Raw genomic sequence first — 19,084 nt, forward strand, 5'->3', positions numbered from 1 at the left:
TTGTTTTAACCGGCTTTCTTTGGTCTTTAAGGCATTTGAGTCATAAGTACAATATTCAGGGCAACAAACTGCAGCAGGGTAAACACCCAGATTTCAATGCAAATCAAATCTTTTACATCTTCTGCATCCGCATGTCAAGATTAAAAAAAATCATTCTGGCTTTCAATCAAGATGCAAGAAGTCCCTCTGAGAATCCTAGTGTAATTATCCCCAGAAGGCTCGTTTGAGCCTCTTTTCGCCATATTTCACAAAATCAATGAGTGCTGAGTATCATCAAGGAGAGTTGTGCATTAAGCTTTACTCTGATCATCAGGCCAGTCTCAGATCTTTATAATCTGAAGTAGCCCAGCATACTCTTTGATTTTACCTTTCTGAGAATGTTTACATCTCGTTATAGTATGGGCAAGGGGCATATTATTGTTTTCTTGCACAAATTTGGACAACTTGAGTCCCAGGTTGACCCGGCCAGACTGTGTAGTGCTCAGAATTGTAGCTGCTATGTTTTATAAGCTATCAGGTGACAGCTGCATTGATAGTCATTGTTCCCCCGATTCCTGCATTACTAGCCAAGTGACTCCAATGTGGAGTGCTCCCCCCTCCTTCTGGCAGTTATCTTCTCATACCACAAATGACCACATAGTGTCCGGTATTAGGCTGCTGCTGCAGGTTTTGCTGTCAACCAGATGCTGCCGTCTCACGCCCAGGTCTCATCACCAACTGACTCCGCCACACAAGCCCTTTGCACTTCAGGTCAGTTCCTCCCTAGAGATCTATATGTTCGAGGCATGTGGGCTGCTAAATTCATATCTTAGCATTAGATCGCCGCCTAGTGTTGGGTCCGGATGATCGCACATTGTTGTCCTGGAAGAGTCTTCGAAGTATCCTGAGATAGGTGGCTCCTCCCCTGGACTACAGTGCGCATGGGCATCGGCTCCATCCTCAGATTGTTTTTTTCCGCCATTGGGTTCGGATGCGGTCTCGACGTCTCTCTGTCGGAACCGAGAAAACATAACTTTAAACGGCCAAAAGGCTGTGTGTTCTTGACGTCGGTATTGTTTGCGTGCGGTCTCGAGTTCTTCCGTCTCTCGGAGCCGGAATCAGCGGAGTATTTCTACTCTTCGGACATCGAGGCCTTCTCATCGCGACTCGACACCGACTTTCCAACATGGAGCGGAGCCCATTTAAACTCTGTCCGCTCTGTGGGTCCAAATACCCACATATAGACGTGCACCCGGTCTGTAACAAGTGCCTTTCGCCAGACCATGACGAAGGAAACTGCAGGGCTTGTGCGAGTTTCAGGTCGAAGAAGACTCTCACCATTCGGCGCGCGGTGCGCCTTGTGGCCAATCAAGCGGCCCCGGATCCAGAAAACATCTTCGATGACCAAGATGAGGAGGACCAGAGCCATCATCTTCAGATTTCCCCGCCCGAGACGGAGGTCGAGGCAGATCCGGAAGACGACGACGGAGTCGTGGGTCAAGGCCTTGAATACGTCGACGAGGTAGGGGACGACGAAGGGGTTTATGGGGCCGCGGAAGATAGCTCAGAGGACGAGCTATGCCCCGAAGTTTACGGACATAAAGAACGGGTCAAAGGATCGCCTGTCGGCCTTCCCCAAGACCCCGTAGCGCAAGCCACGGCCCCGCCTTCGAGCCCGGCCACGGACATACTTGCTGCACCGAAAGTATCGAAACCGAAACTGAAAGCAACGGTATCGACAACACCTAAAATGGCCGACCCGAAACCGAAACTTAAGGACTCAGGCGTCCCTAAGATGGCGATCGTTACAACAAAAACGAATAAGCCTGCAGCCTCATCGACTCCGTCGACCTCCGGCCCACAGAAGTCGAAGAAATCTGGCGATTCCGCGGGGTCGAAATCGGCGCCGGAGGAGAGATCCTCTAAAAAGGGTGGCACGCACAAGACAAGCGCGGCGGCGCCGGCAAAACACGCCAAAGCCAGCGACACAGCTCCGGCTCCGACTGGGACATCTGCGCACCGGTCCAAGGACTCGGGGTCGGCGGATGTGGCATCATCGACCAACCCTCAAAAATACCAGCAGAACGTCGGATCCGAGGGCATACCCACCTCGTCGGTGCCAAAAACCACTGTCTCCGACGCCTCCCTCATTGCTTCTTCACTACAAAGAATTAGGGAGAAGGCCTCTGCTTCGTCGGCGCCGGCGCCATCGCCGCAGAAGGCGACAGACGTCCCGGTCAAGCCTGCAAGTAAACTCCTCTTCCTTCTGCCGCCAAAAGTGGCGCCGAAGGCCTTTTCATCAAAATCGACGCCAAAGAAGTCGGAATCTTCTACGGCAGAAACACTTTCGGGTCCAATACTCGACTCAGAAGAGGATTCGGAGTGCTTCATAGATGCAGAAACGGGCAGACTAACCCTTTACAAGAGGAAGATCACTTCGCAGCCGGTGGAATCCTACGTCATCCCCCTGAAGAAGAAAAAGTTTCCTCAGGACGCCTCAGGCCTCATGGAACCTATCCAGCCCACTCCAAGAAGGAGCCCAACACCGTCTCCAGACCACTCAGAAAGTGAGGGCTACGATGAAGATGACCAATACACTTTCCCGGTCAATGAACCAGGCGCACAACTGGATTCATATGATGACATTGGGGACCAGGGCTCCCAAAATGTGGGACAAGACCCACAGGCTTTCAGTACACGTGCATCCCCGACAGAGGATTCTGCAGGTTTCCATGCACTCATTGAGAGGGCAGCTGCTAATCATGATGTGGACATGCATGCTGACCCAGTTGAAGAAGACTTTCTATTCGACACCTTTTCAGTCTCGGAAAGAACTGTGAAGACACTGCCTATGCTCAAAGGGGTCCTCAAGCATGCTGCGGACATCTTTAAAGAGCCTACCAGGGCGAGGGTGGTCAATCCACGTATTGAAAAAAAGTACAGACCAGCGCCTGCAGACCCTGCATACATTCGGGGACAGTTGCCGCTTGACTCCCTGGTGGTCGCAAATGCCCGTAAAAGGGCCAACTCCCAAACAACGGGTGAAGCTCCTCCCCCGGATAAGGAGTCCAAAGTGCTAGAGGCAGGAGGCAAAAGAGTGGCTGCGCAAGCTGCAAATCTCTGGCGCATTGCAAATACACAGGCACTACTGGCACGTTATGATAGATCACATTACGACACACTAGAGCAAATTGTGCAACACCTGCCTCCGCAGTTTCAAGAGGGCACCAAAATGGTTATACAGGAAGGACAACTAATCTCCAATGCGGCCATAAAGTGTGCACTTGATGCCGCGGACACAGCCGCTAGGGCTATTAACACCAGTGTCATGCTGAGACGACAGGCGTGGCTCCGCATATCGGGGTTTAAACCTGACATCCAAACAACCATACTTAATCAACCAGTCAATCCTGATAGACTGTTTGGTCCAGATGTTGACACCACCCTAGAAAAAATTAAAAAAGACACCGAAACTGCTAAATCCATGGGGGCCCTACAATCACAGCAGTTTCGTGGCAATAATTTTCGTCGCTCAGGTGCCCGTGGAGTCACCAGAGGACAGATGGGTCAGCAGTCACAGTTCCCTAGGGGTGGAGCACAATCCTCGTACCCCAAACAGAGCAAGAGGGGCTACAGGGGAAACAGCAACAAAGGACGCGGCAGAGGGAACAACAATACACGCTCCTCTGCCCCAAGCAATCAGTGACTCACTGTCACTGCCCCCCGACCACTTAACACCTGTCGGGGGGAGACTACAGCAGTTCCTGCCCGTCTGGATCAACATCACCACAGACAGGTGGGTGCGACAACTTATCCAGTACGGTTATTGTCTAGAGTTAAAATCCACTCCACCCAACATTCCACCAAGGCAAAGACCTATGTCCGCAGAGCACTTGCACTTATTGCAGCAGGAAGTGGTGGTGATGCTGCAAAAAGGAGCAATCGAGCTCGTGCCAGTGGGGGAGGAAGGCACAGGGGTATATTCACTGTACTTCCTCATTCCAAAGAAGGACGGATCGCTCAGACCAATTCTGGATCTCCGTCCCCTCAATCTGTATATACTGTCAGAGCATTTCCATATGCTTACACTGCAACAGATTCTTCCCATGTTAAACAAAGGGGACTTCCTAGCAACCTTAGACCTCAAGGATGCTTATTTCCACATTCCCCTACACCCGTCCCACAGAAAGTACCTCAGGTTCACTATCCAAGGCACGCATTATCAGTTCAAAGTCCTACCCTTCGGAGTCACCACAGCCCCAAGGGTGTTTACCAAGTGCCTGGCGACAGTGGCAGCGCACCTCAGGAGGCAGAACATCCATGTCTACCCCTACCTCGACGACTGGCTCGTTCAAGCCAGGTCGGAACAACAGTGCGCCGCGGACATGTCGACTACCATTCACCTCCTTCACGACCTGGGTTTCTCGTTGAATTACCCAAAGTCACACCTTCAGCCGGCACATGTCCGACAGTTTCTGGGTGCGACAATCAATACCCTGACGGCCAAGGCGCAACCAAACCAGGTCAGGATAGACAGCATGCAGTCTCTAATCCAAAAGTTCAGACCGAAACACTCACTTCCAGCACGAGTGTTCATGCAGTTGATAGGCATGATGGCCTCCTGCATCTTCATAGTCCCTCACGCACGGTTGCATATGCGCCCGCTCCAGGAGTGCTTAGCAAACCAGTGGACACAGGCTCAGGGACAATTAACAGACCTAGTGTTGGTTACCAGTCGGGCATACAACTCTCTGCATTGGTGGACTCCACACAACCTTTGCAAGGGCCGACTGTTCCAGGAGCCAGTGCCACAAGTTATCCTGACGACGGACGCATCTCTCCAGGGATGGGGAGCTCATCTGCTCACTTACACGGTGCAGGGACTATGGACGACGCAGCAACAGAAGATGCACATCAACTATCTAGAACTGATGGCGATCTTCATGGCGCTCAAGTCCTTCATTGTACATCTGTGCAACAAGGTGGTGTTAGTCCGGACGGACAACATGACCGCGATGTACTACATCCAAAAGCAGGGGGGAACCCACTCACCGCAGCTGTCTCATCTGGCTCAGAGCATGTGGAAGTGGGCCATTCAGAGGAACATCTTCCTCATGGCAGAACACCTCCCAGGGAAGGACAATCAGATGGCGGATCTGCTCAGCAGATACAGCCATCAAATGCACGAGTGGGAGATACATCCATCAGTACTCCAGCCGTACTTCCAAAAGTGGGGTCATCCAGAAATAGACCTGTTCGCCACAAGGGAGAACGCAAAATGCCAAAGCTTCGCCGCCAGGTTCCCACACCCGCAATCACAGGGCAATGCGATATGGATGAACTGGTCAGGCAAATTTGCGTACGCTTTTCCCCCGACACCTCTGATACCACTGGTGGCGAGAAAACTAAGGCAACACTCGATGACACTAATCCTAGTTGCTCCAACGTGGGCGCGCCAGGCCTGGTACACCACGTTCCTCGAACTCTCAGTGGTACCGCACCAAAGACTGCGCCTCACGCCCAGACTTTTGACGCAGAACCATGGAGAAATTAAGCATCCAGATCCGCAACAGCTCAACCTAGCGATCTGGCTCCTGAAGTCTTAGAGTTTGGATACCTCAACCTACCTCCTGAATGCATGAACATCATCAAGGAGGCGAGGAAACCGTCAACCAGGGCATGCTATGCCGCAAAATGGAAGCGTTTTGTCATTTACTGTGCAGACAATGACATAAACCCGCTAGATGCATCTATCCCTAACATTATTTGCTATCTGTTACACCTTTACAAGTGCAAACTAGCGTTCACTTCTATTTGGATACATCTATCCGCCATCGCAGCTTACCTTCAAAACAGGCAGCATCTCTCGGTCTTCAGGGTGCCTGCCATTAAAGCGTTTCTTGAAGGTCTGAAACGAGTCATTCCCCCAAGAACACCGCCAGCTCCGGTGTGGAACCTCAATGTGGTCCTCACCAGACTGATGGGACCACCATTTGAGCCACTGCACTCGTGTGAACTGCAATTCCTAACGTGGAAAGTAGCTTTCCTAATTGCTATTACGTCACTAAGGCGTGTTAGTGAGCTACAAGCGCTCACAATCCAGGAGCCATTCATTCAGATTCATCCAAATAGGGTAGTGCTACGTACTAACCCCAAATTCCTTCCAAAGGTGGTGTCACATTTTCATCTCAACCAAACTATCGACTTGCCGGCATTCTTCCAAAACCCACAAACAGTGGCGGAAAGAATGCTCCATACGTTAGACGTACGGCGGGCGTTGATGTACTACATAGACAGGACACAACACTTTAGGAAAACAAAACAACTCTTTGTTGCCTTCTCACCACAACACAAAGGCAACCCCATTTCCAAAGCAGGAATAGCCAGATGGATTGTTAAGTGCATTCAAATCTGTTATCAAAAAGCCAAGCGCACTTTAACAATACCCCCAAAGGCGCACTCCACACGCAAATTGGGGGCATCCATGGCTTTCCTAGGAAACATTCCTCTAGAGGACATTTGCAGAGCAGCCACGTGGACTACACCACATACCTTTACAAAACACTACTGTGTTGATGTACATTCCAAACAGCAAGCAGCTGTAGGACAGGCTGTTCTCAAGACACTTTTTCAGGTTTCTGCAGCTGGCACGGGCAACCGCCGCTGATGGAGGGACTGCTATGTATTCTATGCTAAGATATGAATTTAGCAGCCCACATGCCTCGAACTGAATATGCTACTTACTAGTATGCATCTGTTCTTGGCATGTAGGGCTGCTAACATTCATATCGCCCACCCTCCTCCCCGGTGCCTGTCGCAGCTGCAGATATACTATTGTATTCAATCATTAGCATGGACATCCTTTATACTTTTCACTCTATCCTCTGCCACAATGGCGAAAAACAATCTGAGGATGGAGCCGATGCTCATGCGCACTGTAGTCCAGGGGAGGAGCCACCTATCTCAGGATACTTCGAAGACTCTTCCAGGACAACAATGTGCGATCATCCGGACCCAACACTAGGCGGCGATCTAATGCTAAGATATGAATGTTAGCAGCCCTACATGCCAAGAACAGATGCATACTAGTAAGTAGCATATTCATTCAGTTTGTCACATTAATATGGAAAGAGTAAACATAAGTAGTTCGTGGGAAGTCTGCAATAGGATGCAATATACATTCATGGGTGAGGAGCCCAGGTTGGAAGCTGCTAATTTTGTGGCTTCAGGTCCACACCACATCTCAGAAACAACATAACGTACAGATTCTGCTATATACAGATGGTAACTTTGCCCCTATTCATAAAGTTCTGACGTTCTGGCTTTGCACCACATCTGCTTGATTAATGCTTCATTTTAGATACTGTTAACTATGGTAAGGGCCCTACTCCACCCCCAGCCTCTAACCATCTGGCAGTGTACCCTGCCTTGGATTATAATGCAAATGTAAATCCGACCTTTGACATTTTGGGTGTAATTGATAGGACTTTTGTAAGATATTTTTTTCTGCTACCATGTAAGTGGAAGGATACATGAAGGCAAGTTGCTACATTTTGTGGTGGAATGACTCCACCATTATCTTCTCCTTCAGCAACAAAGATTTTCTATTAAAATACACTGGAAAAAATAACAGGGTGTCAGAAGAAAGGAGCTTGTATAAAAGATAATAATTTATTTTATTCACAGTTCAAAATATATATTGTTGGTGCTATACTAATTGTAGTAATGATGATGAATTTTAATGCTTCTGATGTATACTTCTAACTGCAGATTCCTCGCCTTGTCTAGAATCCCTAAGCGGCAGACTGGATCCATAAAATTCTGAGCAGTTCTGCTGTGGGCCACTAGGTGGTGTCATGAAGCTGTGAGCCAACACCTTTCCGCTCCATAAATGATGATGGAAGCCACATAGAAGCGTCACCCTTGCATGCTGATGTCAGTTCCATTCTTTCTGTGATTTCAGATGTGGATCCGGAGTGTCTCCCTTGCCTTTGACCATACTTTTTCATCAAAATATATACAGTGTGCAAGGCAAATATCACACTTATGTAGAATGCAAGGGAAATGTCCGCCATTAAAACCAGAAGGTTTATGTCGTGCAAGGACTATCGCAAACAAATATCTGCAATAGAGCCACATGAAATCTGTTAATGGTGCCTGTGATTGGACCATGGTTTCAAGGCCTATGGAGACTGCGCACAGATGAACCCAAACGCTTTACGGGAATTCAATGCCTATGTCACTAAGCACAAGAAGATTCAGTGAAGTGACCGGTTGAAGTAAAAAGGAAGGTCCTTTTCCCCCTCCCGTGGCAGGTGCTCATCATGGTTAAAGTCTACCAGTAAGTCAAAGAAGAAACAAGAAATCAGAGCAGGAAACTGGCCCTTCTTGACTCCAATGAGGTTGCAAGGGCGTCAACCTGACTCTCAGTCTTGCTTCCGATCTCCATTGTCGTCAGTTCCATCGCTTTTCCAGATGCGCTCTGACTTTCCAGGTCCATAAGCAACGTTGCAGCAAGTAGAAGTCATCATGCAGGCTATGCTGTGGATCATGAGCACTTTACCAGCTCCCTCTGGCACTGCTTTTGGCCCCAAGGAACTGCAGGAGTATCAAGTCAGACATTTGCCAGCGGGTTCGCCCTGAGCGTCATCTGTTCCCCTTGGAACCACACTGAGATCAGCTCTGACTCTGGTGCTTGCTTCAGCTCCTGTGCCATCCCCTCTGCTGGTCCTGCTTCCATCAATGCCAGTGCTGATTTCATTGACATCAGATGTGGATGAACTGCCTATATGATTTACTGATTGCAAACCTAATTCACCATGCCCTCAACCAAAGTTGCGCCTGGAACCGACCAATGCCAACCAATGTGCACCTTCTTGGTAATTCCTCTGACTTTGAAGCCTTGTCTTTACCACATGATAGGGCCCAGACTTCACACAACTTATTTGGCACAGACTCTGACAACGACCGCTATGATGATGGGGATGAATATGTTCCTCAATATGATGAGGAACTAGTATTAAGAGCTTCAGTGTGTCATTGGGCTTGACACTTCACCTGATACTGGCCTGGTGTCTCCCGCGGTCGCTGCAACTGAGGAAAGCAACTCTTTTGCTATTGTGATGCAAAAGACAGTTGAAGTAGTAAACCCTCAATTGCCAAACATTGAAGTGAAAAACAATTTTTTTACCAAAGTTGTATTGCCCATCCAGGCCACTGAGCCACTGTTACCATTTAACGAGGCACTTAACTATACACTTTTGGGGCAGTTTGTGGCTGCAATATGAAACCTGGTGGTAAGACGATTAATCAGAGAATGGCCGTTTGCCCCAGAGGTGGACTTCTGACTGATGCCACCCTTTGGCTCAAATAGACCAGGTTATGTCAACAGGTAAATGATGCAGTCTGACTTCTACCCGGACGATAAGTTCATCACTTATCAGGAGGCGGTGTATACCTTTGAGCTGGGATCAGGGCAATTTCTGCAATACGCTAAAATAGCTGCGTCGGCGCTTCAATTATGGCCCTCGTTTCCAGAGGCTCCGGGGCACACCCAAACCCTGGTCATTATGATCACTATGGAAGGGGGACGAAAGTTTGTTACCAACCTTTACAAGGTGCTGAGGGAAGATAAAAAGACTGGCCTACTAAAGATAGAACACAAATGGCAGCAGTTGTGTCTGCAGGAGGTCACAACACGAGACTGGGAAAAAATACACAGGAGTGTGCGGAAGGTGTGGGTAAGTAATCGCCTCAAACAAATCCAGTATAATATCATATATATGACTTATCTCTCACCCAGGAGGCTTTAGGCCATCGATAGCGCCAGGGATCCACATTGCCCTAGATGTCGCAAAGCTCAGGCGGATTTTCCGCATATGGTGTGGATGTGCCTAACGATCCATGTGTACTGGGTGTCGGTCCTCGAGGATCTGAACAGGGTGGACAATAGCCCTGGACCCGCGTGCCTGTCTCCTGGGCCTGATTCCTCGAGATCCTAAGCGAAAAAAAAGCAGGCGATTCCTTGTGCTGGGCCGGTTGTGGCCAAGCAGCGTATTGCGATCCATTGGTTAACCCAGCAAGGGCCATTATTAGCGAAATGGAGGACGGATCTAAAGGAGTGGGCTCTGGCGGAGGAGGGACACATGCAGAACACCAGGAGGGATGACAAACTGCCCGAGGTCCTACTGGCATGGGGAGCGATGATCCAGGAGATAGCAGGACAGGCCTCCCAACCTACACTGGAAAGCTCAGGGAATAGGTCTTCTATAAGGGGGGAGGCCTCAGGACAAAGGGAAGGGACACAGAGACCCCACATAAATATGATGCACAGACCTCAAGTTATAGGGACCCGGCGGGGGGGCAGTGGGAGGTAGGGCGGGGGTTGTAAGGGAGGTGGGGGGGGCGAGTTCATTACTGTTGAGTTATGTTTAAGCACGAAAAAATGATGAGAATGGTGAAGATTGAGGAATCTCCATGGATGTGACCTTAGGTCTAGACTCTGACATGTATTATTGTTGAAATATACAACATATCGGCTGAGGTGGATAAGCTGTATGATTGTATTTACACATGATCTACTGATTTGGAGGAATAAAACTAATAAAGATTTTCTTTTTAAACCATACAAGCATTATTCAAGGCTGCCCATCAGTAGACAGCTTGGCCATCACCATTGGCCAGCGCCTGGTGACCCCACCTTCCTAATGCAACATATTCCCAAGAGTCTGGTGGTTCAAGTGTCCAGGGTCAACCCGAATGATCTTCCTGCCAGTGCTCACAACCGTGAGTCAATTGAATAGAGACTTTTGGCAAAATAATTTATCCCCTCCACAAGTCTTGCTTAATGTCAGTCAATGGCAGCTGTCTCTTTTGCTATTAATCCCGTGCCCTATGAGATAAAACTGCTAATATTTTACAGACTGTTATGGATGACCATGGGAGGGTCTCTCACTGAGGCTATTCTGGACAGCAGCAATGTGGCAAAGTTTGTGATATTCTCAGGACTGGACATAACTGATGCCATAGTTACCAATGGGACTCTCCACTGCCACACCTTTATGAAGCCTCAGGTTCCACAGAAGACATCCAGGCATCTTTCATGGACATGCCTTTTGATGGATCTCACTTTTTTGGGATACAGCAGAGTCGACCTTGGAGCGCTTTAAAGAGAGCACACCACAGCATGTTCCTTGAGCCTGTCTGCTCCTACAAGGCAATTCCATCAACAATTTTGACCTTTTTCTAGGTAGGAATCAGGTTTCCATGTCCGTCAATGCCAGACCTGTCCTGCAGACCAACTGAATTTTCAGCCTTTTCATGGTTCAGGTTGTGGCTCCCAGAGACACGAGGGCAGCAGGGGACAACCTAGTATTCAGTCCTGTGTCCCTCCAGTGGCCATTACAACAAAACCACGTTAATGTGTCCTTTCTGGCCACCCTGCCTGAGAGAGCATCTAATATTTCCTCAAGGGTGGCAATCCATCATGATGGATAAATAGGTCCTTCAAATTGTCCGCTGGGGTCGTGTCCTTCCCTTCTTTTCTTCCCCACCACACCTTCCACTCCCTTCAGGAAGGCTGAGAGAGGACCATCTGTCCACCGTACAGCAAGAAGTGCAGACCCTTTGGCTGAAGGGGCCCTAGAGGGGTTTCTGGCCTTGGAAGTAGGAACTTGGTGTTACTTCCTCTACTTCCTTATGCTGAAAGACAGAGGTCTTTGGCCTGCTTTAGGCCTTTACCCTCTAAATGCATTCCTGTGGAAGGACAAATTCAAGATGCTTCCCCTAGTCCGGTTTCCTTTCTACCCTGGAGACTGGATGGCAGCTTAGGATCTGCTGTACGCTTATTTTCATATCTCAGCCCTGCAAGCCCTCTGGCGCTACCTGCGATTGGTGATGGGCCTGGAACATTTTAAGTTTGCAGTGCTCCCCTTTGGCCTCATCAGTGTTCATGAAAGGGATGGCAGTGGTGGCAGTACATATACAGAGTTTGAGCTTACCAGTCTTCCCCAACCTCAATTACTGACTGGGAGGGTGGGCCTACCACAGACAGTCGTATACCATCCCCAAACAATTACAAACCTAACATCATTGGGGTACATGATCAGTGAGTGAAAGTCACACCTGACACTACTCAGATGCTACCTTTCATCGTAACCATTCTGGATACAGTACAGTTTTATACCTTTCTAGAGGAAAGGAGTGTCCAGGACATTCAGGTTATGATCCTGATGTTACAGCTTCTATCTTAGATCTCAATGTGGATGACTCTGAGGTTGCTGGGATTGTTGACCTCCTGTATCCTGCTAGTGACACATGCCAGATGGCACATGCAGGCTCTGCAGTCAGAGCTAAATTCGAAGTTGGTACAACATCAGTGAATTCTGTTGAGTTGTATCTACATTTCAGAGGAGACTACAAAGAGATCTGCAATGTGGCTGCTGGAAAACGATTGGGTCATTTGCGGTATTTGTTTCCACCAAAGCTCTTTGTGATGGCCCAGTGATGCTAGAACTTAATCCTCACATTTGAGCCAGTGCACAGTTGTCCATTGAAACTTCTGACGTTCTCATCTCCATAACAGTGGCTAGATATTTGAGCAAACCTCGAGCTCTCTGTGTAATTCCTCCTTATGCCACCTTTTTATCCTAACAATTTGGTTTTAAGGACCCGTGTTTCCTTGTTTCTAAAAGTGCTTTCTACCTTCTATATTGGCCAGCGCATCAGCGTTCTTTGCTCCATCTCATCCCTCTAAGAAGGAAAAGAGACTCCATCATTTGGCTCATGAAAGTCTTGAGTTTCTATATCAATCATACCAAGGATCACCAAGTGGACGATGAGATCTTTGTAGGGTTTTCCAGAGCATATAAGGGGAAATCAGTGCAAAAACGAACCTTCTCCTGATGGATTGTTCTTTGCATTAAGATTTGCTACGCATAGGCTAAAAATCAGCCCCCAAGCTCATTTCACTAGGGCCACAGCTAGAACCACTGTGTTGGCACAATGAGTGCCTATCCTGGACTTCTGCCAGGCAGCCATGTGGGCTTCAGTACACACTTTAACAAAGCACTACTTCCTTGACAGCCTGGTCTGCCAAGAGGGCATTCTTCCCCTTGGTCCTGCAGAACATTTTTGCTCTGAACCAATTCACAGACTAGCTACCTTTTTTAGGTACTACTTTGGTGTCTGTTTACATGGTGAGGAATATGCGTTTAGCAGTATCCATCAGAAGAACAAGTTACTTACCTTCGGTAACAATCTTTCTTGTGGCAAGTTTACCTAACCATGAATTCCTCTACAATGATCCTACCTCCAGATTCTGTAAACTGTTTTCCACCAAAAAAGGCCTCAATCAAAAGATCTGTACACTCGTCATACCAATTTGCTGTTTGGCTCTGCGTCTGAGGGTGTAGACAGCTTTGAAAGCAATTGCTGCCAGTATGAATAGGTGCCACATATGTGCGACTGCACTCATCACTTCTTGTTCCACTCCTGGGGCTTGATCCACCATCTCAAAGAAAAGTTTTTCACACAGTTTTGTCATAAAAATTGTAAATAGCGAGTGGTGCATCGAACTGACATTACACTACATGTTGTCTAATGCCACAAATATCTTCGTCATCCATTTCGGACAAAAGCCTCACTCGAAGATTGCAGCATGTGTTTTCCACAGCAGCAGTTTGCTATTTGATTCGACAGTGTTCCACTGTTGCTTCAAGTATGAACTAGAGTGTTAATAGCCTGTTGATGACCCAGGAGAGGCATGTATGAACTCCATGTTGCTGGATAAGATGATGTGTAATTCACAACCTTTGCTATGAAGCAGAATGTAGGAAATTAGGCTGTTTAAATTGAACAGTTTGAGAACCGACTTCAAATCGGCATTGATACGGAAATATGAGTGGATGTGTGGGTCCTAAGTCTTTCAGTTTCATGATATAATTTAAAAAAGCAAAACATAAAGAGAGAGTTCCACCACCTCTGTCCAAAGTATTGTGTCCTCATTTGTTTCTCCAGCATTCCATCTTCTCTGTCACTTTACATTAATAGATTGTGTAATCATATAATAGAAACTTTTCCCGTCTTCTATTGTACTGTGTTGGAATGGATACTTTAGAGGGACATGGCGTTATTATCAGATAAATCCTGTTTTCATAATCAACAGTGATGTGCTAAAATGTGTGATCAGCTTCCAAAAGAAATGGCGCAGCAGGTTTTTCTCTTTGCATCTCCAATTTCAGATCCTTTTTTAGGCACCTTATGTATTTGTGCGTGCTGTTTATAATTTCTGTTCTCAAAGTATATTATAGCAATACTTTAAAGTAAGCAAAATTATTGTTCAAACTGGGTTACTGGGGACACAGAAAAACAGACCTGACATGTGCAGGCGCCTATCCTCGTCACAAATAATTCTCCAATTTGTAAACCAAAGGACTGGGGCAGAAGAAGGTAAAAGCATCAAGGAAAAATATATTTCTTGTCTGACTAGTGCGTGAACAATCCTTGTGAATGGAAAGTGAAGTCAAAGTGTGTATAATGTCACACACTTTATAGTGTCCCTTTTTAGCTATGATATCACAATAATAAGATTTGAACTAAAAAAGCAATGGGGCTATCCTTTCTTTCTCTCCCTATTTATGTGGAATACAGTAATTATTACATTGTTCTTTGTAACGCCAGAAATTCGATGTTATGTCATTCCATGACTCCATTTGAACTTAACTGGAACTCTTGGTGGGATGTATAGGAACAACTAATAATCAAATGCATGCTTGCTCTTGCTGGACATAATACAGATGTTTCTGATTCTAAAACATTACAAGAACGATGTTTTTAATTTCTTTCTTTCGGCCCTTCCCCAACTGTAAACCTTTAAACCCAGCAAATGCAAATATTATGTTACCAATTAATCAATAAAAACAATTTCTTGAGAACCTCTTCCTGTTTTGTCTTATCTGAGCAAGGAGGCAGCTACTTGAAAAGCGGATATAAATGTAATGCTTAGAAAGAATTCTCATGGACTTAAAACACTTTAAATAATATAGGCCATGGAAGAATAAGTAATTTGTAATTAGCATTCTGCATCTTTAAGTTAGGAGGAATGTGCGAAAAAACGTCATAAAACGCCAGCTCCCATTCGGCAACTGAATCTCCTCTCTGCTTTTTAGCTTAAAGCGGGAGCGCCTATGAGTTTTAATTCTAGAATCTTCCATAGTAAGTATGTATTTGCATCTGCCATACTTATTTTAAATATTGTTACACAGAAACGCTTACAACAAAATGTATTGCCCCACTAAACGATTTGATATATACTTCTGAGAAACGAGGGCATTATTGAATGCATAGTATGTTGTTGGCGTCTCTGCTGGTAGAAGTCCCAGCAGATAGCAAAGTATGCGTGGATGATTTTGGGCCTTTTGTCTAAGCGCCCAAATGTATCTCATAAACATTGTCACCCGGAGTGAAAAATATTTTTTTGCGTGTTATTTGGTCTTTAGGTCATGCAGACCATACCACCCTGCTTATCCCGTCTCTGAGCTACATTTGCTTGATGGTCGCATGAGAGCTGGAGCTAGAGCTTGGTGCTGCTAGATAGAACCGAGGCTAAGAAAGCACAAATTATAAACTATTTACCAACCCTAGGTTCTGAGATTCCTTTTCTCTTATAATTTGGTTGTCTCTTTCTCTTGTGTGTTTTGAAGAAAATTAAAACGGACCTCTTTTCCTCCATGATTGGATGGTAAGTAGTTGCCTTTTATCAATACTTCGCGAGATAGACTTAGTCATTTGGGTTCACTTTCCTCTCAATGTAGCTCTGTTACTAGTGGAACGCAAAATGGCCAATGTTTTGAATTTGTTGTGATTCACCTTATCAACCTGCTGCTTTAATAAACACTTGTTGTGGGAAGGTTAAAATTTGAAAACAATACCCTCATTATTGGCGGCCTGTAAAAATACCAGTTAGTTCGAGTTACTTCCCGAGATTTTGTAGAAGATAAATAACAGCGATTTTGTGCATTTGGAGATTAACATGCAGATATCATACTTACTGTGCTAATTCCAGCATGTTTTTCCATGGTATTCCACCCGTTCACTTGTTTGACAGAGGTGAAATCTCTGGGTGACATTTGACAGAGCAGCAGTGTTCCCGCTGAACTCATAATTTTGATGTGCCTGGTAAATATTATATTGAAGGCTTTAATTTGCTTTATTGTTAGTATATTTTTATTTCAGTTTTTATGAGCATTGTATACTCTTGTAATGGAATTTATTCTGTACTATCTTGATGATGTATTTTTTATTATTTTATGTTTGATTTGTAAAGCGCATCGTATATTGTTTTCGACTTGGTCTAGGCAACTGCAACTTGCATTAAAAATAAAATCATTACAATAATCCGGTTTGAACAGAAGCCATAATGAAGTAACTCTGTTCTTATTTACAGGTACATTCGTTAAAAGTTGCACTTGAAGGGGTGGAGAAGGAACGGGATTTTTATTTCAGCAAATTAAGGGAAATTGAGCTTCTCTGCCAAGAACACGGTCAAGAAGCCGAAGACCTGGTCCAGAGGCTTATGGAAGTCCTTTATGCTGCAGAAGACCCAGTAAGTTTAATTTTTTTTTCACAACAAACTTTATTGAGTGATTAAGCAACATAAGACACGTGGCTCCCCACAGTCAGGAGATCACCACCAAGCATCATGACACATTTATATCACTAGCGCAAAGTTCAATCAATAAAAGGAGAAAAAGACAAAAAGAAGGAAAGCCCCCCTCCCCTCCTCCACCCCCCCCCCACTCCCTAACTACCCCGCTACACACCCCTTATCCCTCCCTAACCCCATGCACGTGAGAATAGAAAGTATTGTGCACTTGGTTGTAGTGTGCTAGGCATGACACAGTTCTTAGGCCTGTGCGGCATCCTCCACCTATAGTTCTTCCTCATGTTCCACCGGGGGATCCAGTGTCAACTTCCTATAGTCCGCCCACCGCTTCCAGATCTTAAAGTGCTTACGGGGGCATCCTCTTGCTTCAAACACTGGGCGTTCTAGCCCCATAAAGTAGTCTAGTCCAGCCTTCCATGCACACAAGGGGGGGGCTCGTTCTCCCTTCCAAGCCCTGGCCAGGTCTCTTTTGGCAACAACAAGACCCAACAACAATAGATGGCGTTTATATATATTCCCACCGACACCCTCTAGTACATGAAGCAACCCTAATCGATGGGTGCGGGGAAGATCCCATCACAGTACCTCTGACAGACAACTCCATAAGCCCCTCCAGAAACCAGTCAATCTAGTACACGACCACATAGTATGTAGCAGCGTACCCGTTGCAGCCCCACAGCGCAGACACTCCGAAGATCCAATCAGTCCTGCCTTCCACAGCCGTTCGCGGGTGTAATAGGCTCTGTGTAGATACTTGAATTGAATTAGCCTAAGCCGCATTGCAATGGCAGTCCCTCGCGGGGACTCCAGGGCTTCCCTCCAATCATCTTCGTCTAGGGGACCAACATCCGCCTCCCAGGCCTCCTTGAGGGGAAGTAGGGTGGAGGAGCAGTGAGTGACCAGTGTCTGATAAATCCGGGAGACCTTCTTATCACCAAGGTCTCCCATGAAGACCTTCGCTTCAATTGGGCTAAATTCTGGAAGCAGTACGTTTATTTTTGACCTTGAAGATTATGAGGACTATTCAAAAAGGTAACTTAAACTTTTGAGTAAGTTACATATGTAAGTTTAATCTTACACTTTTGAGTAACTTTACTACTTTTGGCTTTTCACTATTTAAGAGTGTAAAGTTATTTGAATGTGTAAACTTTCATATCTCCACTCCTAAAACATGGGGTGGAGCCAAATTTGAGTGTAAGTTACTACTTCCAAAAGGGAGCAGTCAGAGGTCCAGCACCACCCATGACCAACCACTGATACGGCAACAACTCCTGTAGAAAATTATGGAGGCAGGGACTTAAAATAGAACTCCATAGGAAATAATGCTAATGTTAAATTAAAATAATGTGTTGCGACTTTTAAATACATTGTTCTTGTTAAAATTCTGGATCCCGTCTGACGCCTGACAATAACTCTGAGGTAAGGAATCTGCGCCTAGATAGTCTCTACCAGATAAGGCATTACAGAAGGAAAGTAACTTGTTCTTTTGAACCAAGGTTGAAATTCTGTTTATAGAAGAGCAAAGAATCCTATGAAATTTAAAATAGAAAAAGTCACCTTTTTTTACCTCTCTCTCACTTCGCCCGTTGCCACTGTGTAATTATTACGTATGTGTGAGTGTGTGTGTGTGTGTGAGAGAGAATATATACATATATAAACATGAACATATATAAACATGTTCCAGTTGAGCTCTGGATCAGGTTTCAACAGTATTGTGGTTAGGCCCAGCATTTAAATCTGTTTATAATGCCATTATACATGTATATACTTGATTGTTCCATTTTGACTTCAGCTGATTAAGTTATGAGTTATGCGGGGGGCGCTAGAGGGCGCCGGACGAGATGGCCGCACTCGCGTGAGGCTCCGTCTAGACCATATAATATTTGCTAATTTATCCTGATTCCCCGGCGCTTTTGCCTTACACCCCGGCGGAGCTCGATCCGCTGCCATCGGTGACTCGCTGGGGCGATCTGAGAGGTGTTTGCAGCTGTCCTGCGGGCGCCCGGAGCTGAACGGTCCCAGGCCGGGACGTGGCAGACAGAGATTCCGGCAGGCGCAGAGCGGAAGCTCCGCGGCGATCTAGGCCCTTGCTGCAGTTGCTGCCTGCGGGAGCGGAACCCCGGTGACGGCGCTTCGTGGCTGGGGAGGCGAAGAGGCGTAGCTGACAACGGGAGCCCCCGGAAAGACTGCGACGCTCTGGACGGCCTGGACTTGGCCCTGCTGGTCCCGGTGAGTGGGGCGTGGGCGCTACGCTAGCCCGGTGCTGCGGAGGCGGTGCTAGGCCGCGATAGCCCGCGCCGCTCGGGCCGGGGGGGCCGGGGAGGGGGTCGGCTGAGGAGCGGAGCGGCTGAGAGGGACAGGAGCCTGGACGGAGCCGCGTTCTGGGCTGCCGGGGAGCGTATACATCGCCACACACGTGGCACTGGGAGACCTGTTGCGCTG

General features: G+C 46.8%; 1 protein-coding gene across 2 annotated transcripts in view; it reads left to right on the forward strand.

Annotated features, from left to right (window-relative positions):
• MAPRE2 (microtubule associated protein RP/EB family member 2) overlaps positions 1-19,084 on the forward strand; it is an 859,854-nt gene that overhangs the window by 822,495 nt on the left and 18,275 nt on the right. For both annotated transcript variants that reach the window (XM_086965723.1, XM_086965722.1), the window contains one exon: positions 16,424-16,582. In XM_086965723.1, coding sequence (XP_086821849.1) covers positions 16,424-16,582 — 159 coding nt within the window. The remainder of the gene's footprint in view (positions 1-16,423; positions 16,583-19,084) is intronic.

This window comes from Lissotriton vulgaris, chromosome 4_1, assembly GCF_964263255.1.
Source record: "Lissotriton vulgaris chromosome 4_1, aLisVul1.2, whole genome shotgun sequence".
Taxonomy (NCBI): Eukaryota; Metazoa; Chordata; class Amphibia; order Caudata; family Salamandridae; genus Lissotriton; species Lissotriton vulgaris.